The 11,869-nt window shown below is 48.4% G+C and overlaps 1 protein-coding gene across 1 annotated transcript in view; it reads right to left on the minus strand.

Moving 5' to 3' along the window:
* Window positions 1–7,101, minus strand: part of ALDH1A3 (aldehyde dehydrogenase 1 family member A3) — a 36,939-nt gene extending 29,838 nt beyond the window's left edge. The window contains exons 1-2 of the mRNA XM_055717015.1: window positions 6,963–7,101; window positions 3,245–3,349 (exon numbers count right to left, since the gene is read on the minus strand). Of these exons, the coding sequence (XP_055572990.1) occupies window positions 3,245–3,349; window positions 6,963–7,061 (204 nt within the window). The 5' untranslated portion in view covers window positions 7,062–7,101. The remainder of the gene's footprint in view (window positions 1–3,244; window positions 3,350–6,962) is intronic.
* Between the last annotated feature and the right edge of the window lie 4,768 nt (window positions 7,102–11,869).

Here is an 11,869-nt window from a genome sequence, read left to right on the forward strand (position 1 = left end):
TTTCCTGCCCCTTTTTCCTCTCTCCTGCCTCCACAGCAGGCTGCTGAGCATGGTGGAGACCATCACCTCACTGGGTCTGTGAGTAGAGAAAATGCCTGCAAAAGCGCCTTGCTCTGTTTCAGGCTCAGTGTGCACAACACTAATTCAGTTTGGCCAGTAAGGAGACATGCCAGGGATAGAGCACACTCACTGGAAATTGTCTTTCTTCTATTGAGGTACTAACTTTTTCCAAAAGACTCCACTATGCATGTCTTTGGAAAGGCACATTTCTGGCATAGGGCATAAGCATGCCAAGTTTCTTAATTAGAAGAGGTTCCCTGACCTGCTCCCTCCCCTGCAAACAATCTACACATTGTGTTGCTCTAACTTCTAAGCCTAAGTTGAAAACAGTACAAACAGCAACTTAGAAGCCCAAAGTGCCTTTATTGAGGGCATTGCAAGTTTGCTGTAGGGAACAATATTCCTGCAGCCTCTTACCTCAGCCTGCCACTGCAATCTGAGGAGGGCAGGATGACTGTGGACAAAACCCTCTTACAACCCTTCGAAGATCCACACGGGAGAGAACTGCTTAATGATCATGACAGATGCTCCATGGCATCAAGTCTGCTTAACAGTCACAGCTGTAGACCTGCTCCCCATGCTCTGTGGCAGCCAGCTGAGCTGGGCGCTCGAGTCCTTTCCCCCCTTGTTAACATGGTGCTAGAAGAAAAGAGCTTGTCTTCGAGTGCTATTGACAGCCCCAGAGAAATGACAGTGGCACAAGTATTTTTGCCTTCACATGGTAACACGAAGACAGGGTGGAAGTTCTGGGGCTAGAAGTCTAATGACGTTATTCCTTCTCTGTTACCAACCTAGCAAACACTTTGCCACTAAGCCATTATTTGGGAGGCAGAAAGACTCCAAGCCTCCTGTGGAAGCATTTGCCATTTTCTTTTTGGTGCTTCTTTTTCCACACAAGACTTTCCTTTATCCCCCAACTACCCCATTAAGGTAAATTCTATAACTAAAGAAAAACCAACAAAACCTCATAAAGCATTGGCCAAGTTTCAGCACTAAACTAAAATTGCAGTCTCTGAGATATCAGCTGCCAAATTCCCACCCCTCACGTGCAGCCTAAGCAAAACACACTCTGCACAGCCAGGGAGGGGCAGGTTTCTGTTCAGGGCTAGAGAAGTGGAGTCCTGCTCCCAGCCTGCACAGAATGGAGAGCCAACCTTGGCACAGCACAGCTGAAGCCAGAGCCAGTACCAGGAACTGCCACCCCTGCATGGTACTGACCAGCACAACCAAGTACGGTGGCACGATGCTGGAAAGCACCACCAAACACAACTCACTGCTTTCAGCAGTAACTCTAACAGGCTGGAGTTACAGACCTAGGAGGGGATGTTCAATCAGGGCAAAAAGAAGTCTCAGGGGACTCAGTTTGCCACAGGACAGTGGGACATGGTCAAGTGTCACCAGTAGCCAGTTTGGGATGCTTCTCACCCATGACTCTGCTTTCTAACTAATCCAGATCCAGGTCTAACACCACTCAGTCTCTTCCAAAAACCTACTTAGAGAAAAAAAAAATTATTATTTTTAAAGTGTGATGTAGAAGGGTGGAAGAAGCTTTCAGCACCCCAAGGTGGAGATAACTTATATTCTTGCCTGCAATTATTCTATGCACCAAGGAGTCAGCCACCTATGCTGAGTATCCACGGGCAGAGGGCTCCACTTACTAGCCCCAAGGAGAGGTGTACAGTGAATCTCCCACAGCTGCAAGTTATCCTTGAATTCAGGCAGGGACAAGTCTCAAGAAGGCAAGCTGCAGAACCGGCCTTTTAGTTCTGCATAACAATTTTCTTTAACCAAGCCATTAAGAAGCTGGCTTGAGATACTCACATAATACTCTGTAATGCTTGAGGAGACACTTAGCTCGGGAACAATAACATCATCATTTCTGCCTAGTAATATACGGTTGCATCAGAGTTAGCTTCAACTCTGCTGTTTACATGCCACTGCAATTAAACACAGTTGTGTCCTGCCCAGTTAGTATAAAGAAGTTACATATTACATTGTTTGGTTCTGCCTCAATCTGCAATTGTCCCATGCAGATCCCCCATGGCCGTATGTCTCAGAGGCTGCTTTGGTGCCATACAAAAAGAATGGCTACCTTATTATTTTCGTGCAGGCTGGAGACTTGCATTGCAAAGCAAGCTTGCTCCCATCTCCAGAAGAGTCAGGCTCTACACTTTACACAGTATAATACCAGAAAACACATTGCCCCTAGTATCAATCCTGCCAGGAAAGGATGCTCAAGGCAGCTACCTGGTTGGAAACCAGGCACTCTGCCTCAGAACTGTTAGACAGGTTTAGATACCCAGAAAAAGACACCACAGTACAAGCAGAAATGCCCACACCACTCATCACTTACTGCCCACATCAATGAACAGCCAAAGCCCTGGTACAGCAGGGAAGCTGTGAATCACCTTCCCATGACATACCGCAAAAAGCTGGCTCTTGGGCCAGCCCTCTCCCATAGATCAGGCCAAGTTGGCCCATATGCGATGGGCTGTTTTGGATGAAGTGTCACATCTGATTGTTTTTCACCTCAGACTGTTACCAAATCCAAGCAGTTACATCCCAGGCTAATTTACAGCACACCAGGGCCAGGGACTACTAAAGCTCTTGAGAGATACTGGTTTGGTTTTAACTGTGAGTTACCACATTTGTGCAGGAGGCCAGAACCCACGATACCAGTTGGAAAAGCAACACCACACCTCTAGCAGAAAGTGGGCAGTGTTTGTATGACTGAGCTTGAATTCCCCCAAGCACTCTGGTCATTTGTTGATTGTGTTTAAAAATAAGAGTGAGTTTCTGCCTCCAACAGGCTGCCAGGTCACCATGTATAAACCACTCCCAACACAAGGCCCGGGTTCTGTCAGGGATGTGCATACACCATCATTGCTATTTCTCAGACCAGCTGCTTTCTTCCAGTCTATAACACAAGAATGAGGCTAAATCTCATTTCTCTGATAGTGTTCAGCAGGCAGTTCCTACCAGGGAAAGGAACTCTGCAGAGCTGGACAGGATTGATCCCACCCACCCTGGGTAATACTTGAGCAGCACATCCAGTGTCCCAGACCTCCAGCTCAGTCTGGCCAGATGTACATTGTCATTAAGACAGCTTTTCCTCTGTGTGCTTCCCTACAAAAGGGAGTCCCTCGGAAACTGTCTTTTGCACTGCCTTTCCAACAATATTTACCTTGTCTCCTTCTTCAACATCACAAATTTTCTCCAGCGTTGAAGGGTTGTAGGTAGGGAACTTCTTTCCACTTGTAGACTCATGCCATTCATTGTTAATAAATATCTGAAGAGAGAGGAAGGAGAGTGGGATAGGGAGGAGAACGAATAAAAAACAATGTAGACAATGCAAAAAACCCACAAGTACTCCTCAAAGGTCCAAGGCTCTTCAATTTCCATTGATGGCAGAGTCAGGCATGTTCAGTTTCTCTCCCAGGGAGACTGTTTTGCGATACAGACAGCATTTATCCAAACTAGAACCTCAGCCAGAGAACAGATGAAAAAACCTTCGTGCACCCAGTTAGTTTTGAGCAAGAGAAGACAGAGGATGGGGCCCACACAGTATAACACCATAACTTGGCAATGAGAAACAGACAGTTTTTGAAATACATCTCCATGGGAACAGCAAGCAGATACCGAGAGAAGCTCGTATGGTTCAGGCAAAAGGAGCCCCTTGTTACACGCTACAAATGAGATGTCAGTGTACAGTGTTACTTGGTTGTTTGTATCTGGTCCTGGGCTACTTCCACAACTTGCCCCCTGCATCCCCACCCCCCATCAGAGGCGGGTAAATACTGGCTCAGTTCTACCCCATCATGCCTTGTCACAGGCTAGATCAAGCCTCCCACGTCACTTGGAGTCATCTGTGACAAGATTTAAGTGTTTCAAAATATTGCATTTCCAGAGCAAGAACAAACAGTCCCAGTGTTGCGTAACTGAAAATGCATTAAATACTAGAGTGTTGTTACTCACTGTAAACAGAACATGAATACCTATACACAATTAATTGATTCAACATGCATCTTATCCACACTGTGATCTAACTTGGCAGTGTTATATTTTATAAATATACTTTAAGTAAGATTAGATGAAGTAATCTTTATTAGTAGCCTGTTAGTGGCTGTAAGCTAGTACTTTTACTTGGAAGTCATCCACATTTGCAATCTTGTTTATGAGTCTCTACACACCACCAGGAGATTAATGTTGCATCCCTTACATTTGGAATTCCCACTGCTTTGGGTCATAGTTTTCTTTCCTTGGGCAGCTTTTTTTTTTTTTCACACCCCCCCCCCCCCCCAAAATGAGTTTCTCCTTACTATTTCTGCAAAAATCATTCAAGTTGTGACTGGTGTAGAAGCTGAACTTTTGGACCCACCTGTTGCAGACAAGCAGAGAAAAATAAAATTTTGCCAAAAACAATTCCAAGTGAAGCCACAAGGAAAGATACAACGTTAGAAATATTAACTAATTTGACACTAATGCTCCTAAACTACCACCATGATCCAAATGTTGCATTTTAACATTTACACATTTTAACTTCAGTTTTCCTTTGTTTCACTGACGAAAAGTCACATTACAAGTGTGGGAGATAGGGCAGGTACTGCAACATTATAGAATTGGGTATATGCTCACAAACTAAGGATTGGGGAAGGATGCAGCTTTTCCTCCACATTCAACCTTAATTCTATGTGAAAGGGTTGGGACAGGAAAGCGACGTTTCTGTAAGAAGCAGTAAAACACAAGAGTGACAGGATCAGGCTGTTTTAAATGCAACATACACGCTGGCATCATTCTGGGAATCACACAACATAGCCCGAGTCTTTGGTGCCAGGAGTTGAAATTGAACAGAATAGCATATTAGCCGTACATACTTCATACCCAGGATTTGAGACACAAAGTTGTGGACAGATAACTTCCATCACACAATCCATGACAAGCATTAAGCTGCTCTTATGAGTAAGATCTTTGTTGAGACTTTTTCCTCTCCCCCAGCCCCATGAGTCGCAGAACCGAAAATAAAAATCTCCACTAAGCAAAGTGTGCCATCAGCTGTAAACATCTGGTGAAACTCAGGGCTTTTAGAAAACCCCTCACAGTTTTATGAAAACTGACTGCTGCTCATTACTTTCTCAGATGCACTGGAAGCATCAGATCAAATGTCCAACTCACACTTTTAATTAACATTGGTTTCCCCTTTTAAGAGAGTACCTTGATACGTTTAGTGCACAGAATCTCCAGCAAAACTCTGGAGACTAAAAACTGTGTGTTTTAAAACATACATGGCTGCAGGATCAGCTCCCTAAGGAGTATTTAAAAGTGTTCACAACAATAAAAATAACAAAAACCAGAACATTTGGATGTTTAAGAATAACTGTAACGGCCGTGTCCATTTTGGATGCAGGAGAGAGCTGTTTGTGCAGCATTACACCATTCTGTAGTCAGCAGCTGCAGATCCAATTTGCTGCTAAATGACAAGTTTATCTTACAAAGAAAGAGTAGATAAATTTGGGATGTTAAAAATTAATCTCATCCAGTGATTACCACTAATTGCTAATCTGTTTCAGTCTTCAGATGCATAATTCAAGTCAACACCTCACTGGATAAGATATTGCTGTTTACTCCTTCTCACCACAAGAAATAAAACTTTAAGTTCTGCTATCTTTTATTTCATACAGAAACGTAACAGCAATTAATATGCTCATTGAGCCCCTCCAGCTCTTTTAGTCCAGCCACATAATTCAAGTTACGGCAGTCAAGGCTGCGGAGCAGCGTAACCAGCCGGAATATTTTCCCCACTGCGCAGGACAGTGGGGTCAGGCTGTTGTGGAACAAAAAGCGACTCTGCTATCACAGAGCCACAGCTGCGTTAGGGAGCAGGGATTTCTGCAGTAGTGCTCAGCTCTGCACCAGCGCCAGCCTCACCTCTGAGCGACCGAGCTATTGAGCTCAGGAGCCTTAAGTTAAATCCAAAAGATCAGAAGCGACTGCTGAAAGGGAAGCTCGATGGAGAGGTGCGGGTTTGTGTGAGCTTGCTGCCCGAGTCCTCATCCCGCGGGGAGGCCACGGAAGAGTTCTGTTGGGACAGCAAGCCACCACCAAGATGTGTGCTAACAGCACTCCTCTTCAGGAGCTGCAGGGTGGCCCCAGGCCCACCACAGAGCCCTTTCACAAGGCCCAGTCCCGCAGGACACTGGCCCCCCTCCATGCTGCCATCACCCACCCGACCCAAGCCCACCCTAGTGCTGCCCCTCTCCAAGCAGGGCCCCATCCACCAGAGAGACGGGAGCTTCACACCAGGTCAAGGACAGCTGAACACAACCCAGGCAGGCAGCTTCCTCACAGATAAACCCCTTCTTGCCTCTGCCCAAGCTCACCCCATCCAAATCCGATTTTGCTGAGAGCTAATGTGATGCTAGAAGCATTTACCGGGTGGGCGTGCAAGAGCAGCACAGGGCTCTCGGGAAGATGGCCGTCACGGAGGGGACAGCCCAGCGTGACGCCATGGCCCTCACACGGCTGGCCTGCCACCGGTGGGCCCCAGGCCTGCCACACAGCCAGGGAGAAGTGCCACTGGGCAGCACCACAAGTGTGGTGGGTTGTTGGGTTTTTTTTTCTCCTTAAAAAAAAAAAAAGTTGGTTTCCTGGGCCTTAGGGATTGGAGCAACAGCAGCTCCCACAGAAATGCCACAGTCACCTGCTTGCTCCTATCACTCAACTGCACTTACACCCCCATAAGCTTACTGTCTAGGGCAGCAGGAAGAACAAAAAATAATAAATAAAGCAAGGGAGAAAATTCTATATTACAAAGAAAAAAAAAATACCTCACCACCAGCCTGACTCTACCAAGCATAGGCGATGCCGCGGCAAAGCCCGCTGCCCGCCTTCCCCCGCCAGCTCACCTTGGTGTACTTCACCTCCAGGCTCCGCAGGGGCCGCGGCAGCGGCGGCACCTTCCTGTCAGGCTGCCCGTTCTCCACGGCGCCGTTGAGGGCGGCCATGGCCGCGCCGTCGAGCCTGCGCCGCCCTCTACCGCTGACAGCCCGCCGCACCGCCTTAAGAGCGGCGCGCGCCGGGCGCCGCCGCCCGCCCCCATTGGCCCCCGCCTCGCCCCGCCCCCGCCCTCGCCCCGCCCCCTCGCGCGGCCGCGGCCCTCAGGTAACGGGCGGCGCCGCCCCGCCGAGGCTCCGCGCCTGCCGCCGGGGCGGGGGGCGCCCGCGGGCCGCGCCGGCCGGCTCGGGGCTCCGCGGGGCTCCCGGCCGCCTCGAGGGGCTCCCGGCAGGGCTGCGCCGGCCGCCGCGGGGCTCCTGGCCACCTCGGAGCTGCCTCGGGGGGCTCCCGGCAGCACTGTGCCAGCTGCCTCAGGGCTACCTCACAGCTCCCCACTGCCTCAGAGGGCTCCCCACAGGGCCACACAGGCCACCTCGGGGCCGCCGCAGGGCTCCTGGCCACCTCGGGGCTGCCTCAGGGCTCCTGGCCAGCTCAGGGCTCCCAGCAGGGCCACACCGGCCACCTCGGGGCTGCCTCAGGGCTCCCAGCCACCTCAGGGCTACCTCAGGGCTCCTGGCCAGCTCAGGACTCCCAGCAGGGCCACGCTGGCCACTTCAGGGCTGCCTCACGGCTCCCCACTGCCTCGAGGAGCTCCCCACAGGGCTATGCCGGCCACCTCGGGGCCACCGCAGGGATGCTTCAGGGCTCCTGGCCAGCTCGGGGCTTCTAGCAGGGCTGTGCTAGCCAGCTCGGGGCTGCCTCAGGGCTCCTGGCCACGTCGGGGCCGCCTCAGAGCTACCTCAGGGCTCCTGGCCACCTCAGGGCTACCTCAGGGCTCCTGGCCACCTTGGGGCTGTCTCAGGGCTCCCTGCAGGCCCGAGGCAGGGGCAGACCCGCAGACCCCTCTGCTCGGAGGCAGCCATCAGTCGGGCCCTCTCCCCGGTTGAGGATGGTGAAGGAAGGGGCCGCGCCACAGCCAGGTGGGCTGAGGGGCACATAGCAGCCCCCCCAGCTTCTTCCAAGGGGTGGCATCAGAGTGGGTGTGGGAGGATGTGCCCTCTGCTGCCTTCTGCCTCTCCGTCCCACCAAAACCCACCCAGAAGTCAGTCACCAGAGGATGCTTGCATGGGTCTCCACAGGAATGCCTCTACTCTTCCCAGGCGTGGTGCCAGAAGCAGACTATCTGGAAGGCTCTCCCCTCACTTGTCATGGTACACCATCTACCTCCAGCGACAAGGGCCTTTTTCTGCTGTTCCTGGTGCCCTGATTTCCTTGCCCCAACCTGCTACACCCTGTCCTTCCCTCAGTGCCCCTGCAGAGCCTTCCAGGGCTGATCAGGGAGAGAAGGAAGAAGCATTACATCAAATGTCTGATGTATAGCTAACAGCAACTCTTCCACATCCAGGATGCATACACGAGTCTAGGACCGACTTGAGCACCTCAGTCTGACTATCCCTGTCACAGGACTTCGGCTGTAACTTCCTACAATGTTAACCAACATACTTGCATCCCACACGGGCAACCTCCAGCACGGTGCTCGTAGTAGCATACTCGGAACATCGAGAAAGATGCTGTCTTTCAAGAAGTCCTAAAGGATATGGAACATGTCTAAAGTGACAGATCTAGGCTCTGCGCCTGAACAAGTTCATTATGTATTGCTTAACTTCATTCTGAATAAAATATGTGTAAGCCTTTGCAGGCTGGGGGCCAGGATGCTAGGAGCACCCTTACACCCACACACACATGGAAGATAATACAACATATTTTCCATATAACAAGTGGCAAGATGCCAGAAGTTATCTTACAAAATGTTTCACAGAATCTGTAATCCCCAGCAATAGTCAGCACTTTGCCGTTAGAATGCATAAAAGTACTCAGTGCTTCCAAAGGCAGATAGCCTGTGATATAGCGGCGTAAGAGTTAGCGCTGATTCAGAAGGGAAAGTACCACTGATTAATCAAACCCTGCTTCTCGCAGCTTGCAGGATATTCCTGGAGGTCCTCTGCCCAGGTGAAAACCTGCCTGATGGTGCTTGGTTCCTGAGAGCTGCCAATAGCACAAAGGAAGATTTACACACACACACACACACTGAATCAATTTCTATTGAACTGCCAGTACTAAAGGACTCATCCTGCCTAGCGGTTACGAGATAAAATTTTCTCTTTAGATAGGAAGGTGCTTCAGTTATAAATAACTTGGGTGAATATCCTTGAATGCAATGGCGGAATCAAATGAGCATTCTCAGAAATTAAAGGGATTCATTACAAAAGCAGAAATGTTTATTTCTAAGCTATCCAGTCCCTATTTCCTGAAAAAGCTACAAAAGCATCAAAACTAGAAGAATCTTTTAACCAAGCCCAAACACACTCCTGGTCCCAATAAAGACAACTTTGGATCCAAGTTATCCTTAGATGTCATCAACGAAGCAATCAGGTGACTGATAGGATGTGCAAGTTGAAGTCTGAGGCAGAAGACATTTCTGTCTATTAGCTCTGGAAAAGACATGGCCACTGATCCATTTTAGGGCCAGTGGCATGGGCTGGCAACAGAACTTTCTTGGGCCTCTAGTAATTTGCCATTTCTGTTTTTCGCAGAACGTATCACAACACTCTAGGTGATAACTTGATAGTTCAAATATCAGGGAGTGAGGAGGAAATCATTACAAAGATGACACAATATCAACAGAATTTATCCATTTCTGTCTGATTTTGCCCACAGAAATGCTCAACTGAAGTGGAAAGTACTCTGGTAGTTAAGCACAAAATACCTGGATTAAGACAATGATGAATAAGAAGTTCCAGGACAAGCAGTGTCTAAAGAGATATTCCAATGGGTTGTCTCATGTGGAATGACCTTGTCTCATGTCTCATGAGGAAGATTTTTTTACAAGATATTCCTGGGGGAAATTATTTTAGGTGCTATTGCTTCTTCAAGTTAATGTTGGTGCAGTGTGAGATATACCTAGGGCAAAAGTTCCACATGCAGGGTTTGAGGGTGTGTGTAAGACTTTTAAAAGGCTGTACAAAGTGAATGAATTGTGAGTCAGTGACATATCAATGAGCTGAAATAATAAACTTTAACCAATATACATAGCTGTATGCAATATTTCCCCTAGTAACGTCACAAGAAGAGTAACAAAACGTTCCACCGTCACAGAGTTTTGCAGACAATGACTGGTCCCTTGTTGGGCAAACTCAGTCCTACCATAAACAGGAACAACTCCACCAGCTCCAGGAGATGTGTCTTTTGTCGCTGGTGCTTGTGTCAGATCCAGAGGTGGAAACACTCGCTCCTCCAGAGTGCTGAATGGTGAGCTCAGCAGGAGATGCCCTAAAAGCAACAGCAGAGCCCCAATCAGAACAAGTGAGAGATATTTTATATTCATCCCCATGCTCCAGGAGGGCCATACCACCATTCAGAGCGAAGCACTGAAAAAACGGGTTTTACCTAAGTTTGTAACAGTTGATAAATGTGTCAGAAACAGACACAAGAGGAAAAGTGACTGTTAATGCAAGGTCACATTACTATTGAGTCACCCTGTTATGTTCTACTGTTGCAGCAGTGTTTGCAGAGATGTCTGCAATATGTATCCTTAACCTGCTGCACTGAACGCAATAGCTGTGAATTCCCTGGTGCTGCGCCGCTCTGCAGAGCTGTATCTCACAGAAAGTCTCTAGACTGTGAGTACACCAGCTCTTCTCTGCCAGCCAGTGCAAAGATTGCCTTGCCTCTGTTGGGTCAGACATATACTCTCTTAAATCTGCCACCATGAATTAGACCTGACTGCACTTCTCCGTGCCAGTCTGTCCGTCCGTGCCAAGCGCAGTCACAGGACGTGCTCATGCTATGATGTAGCTGTCTCCCTATCTGCTATGGATGCCAAGGGTCTCTGTAGGAATTAATTTCTCTGACTTCCTCACCTCATTTAAACATAACGAAGGGAATACTGCTGGTGGTAGCTCCTCCTCCAAATACACTCTACTCCTGTATACATGAGTCCTATGTTGCACACAGGGAGTGCAGGGGGGTTGTATCCAGAGGATCAGTGAAGGTGCTTGCAGATCACCTGAAAGCATGATGCTTCTGGACAACTTCGGTATCCTGCCCCATGGACGAAGACAGATTTGGCAGTGGGGCACATACTCACCTCCAGGACAGTGGTTTGCCCAGTCAGCAGCGGTGTAGCCATTGAGAGTTACTATGCAAGTTAATCAGCTGATATTTCAATGATATTTTGCATCTAGACCTCAGCCTATGCTTCAAGCTGGCCAGAAGTCTCATAGCTGTGTAGAGCAGTTAACATGGCACAGAGCCAAAGCTTACTCTGCTTATTTTACATATACCCTGAAGCATATACACGCACAAACATAAATATGTGTGTGAAACAATATACTCTAATAGGCTACTGAGGCTGTACGCTCCAGCATTCCACAGCTAGGAGTGATCAGAATTTGCCTGTTTTTGTGCATCCTGATGAACTGCAATTGAGTTATCCGTGCCCTTTTCCCACAGGCATCCCACTCACTCCACACTGGCAATGATTGCTGCTCCTCAGAGAGCAGCTCCCCTCATGATTTATTCTCCTCTTGTTTAATGTGCAGCGATGGGGCTTTTTACTGCCTGTTATTCAAACTGTGCTTTGGGCACAAAATTATTCATTTCCGTATGGTTTTTCCATGGTACTCATGACAGCAGTGTCTGAGTGTTTCACATGCAGCATTTCCATTTCCAGTAATTTTGAGGTGATGCTGACCCTGTATTATCAGTGAGGAAAGAAAGCAGGCAGTGATAAATTAAAAAAAAAAAAGTGTTCATTGTT

Source organism: Falco cherrug, chromosome 7 (genome assembly GCF_023634085.1).
Source record: "Falco cherrug isolate bFalChe1 chromosome 7, bFalChe1.pri, whole genome shotgun sequence".
NCBI classification, from domain to species: Eukaryota; Metazoa; Chordata; class Aves; order Falconiformes; family Falconidae; genus Falco; species Falco cherrug.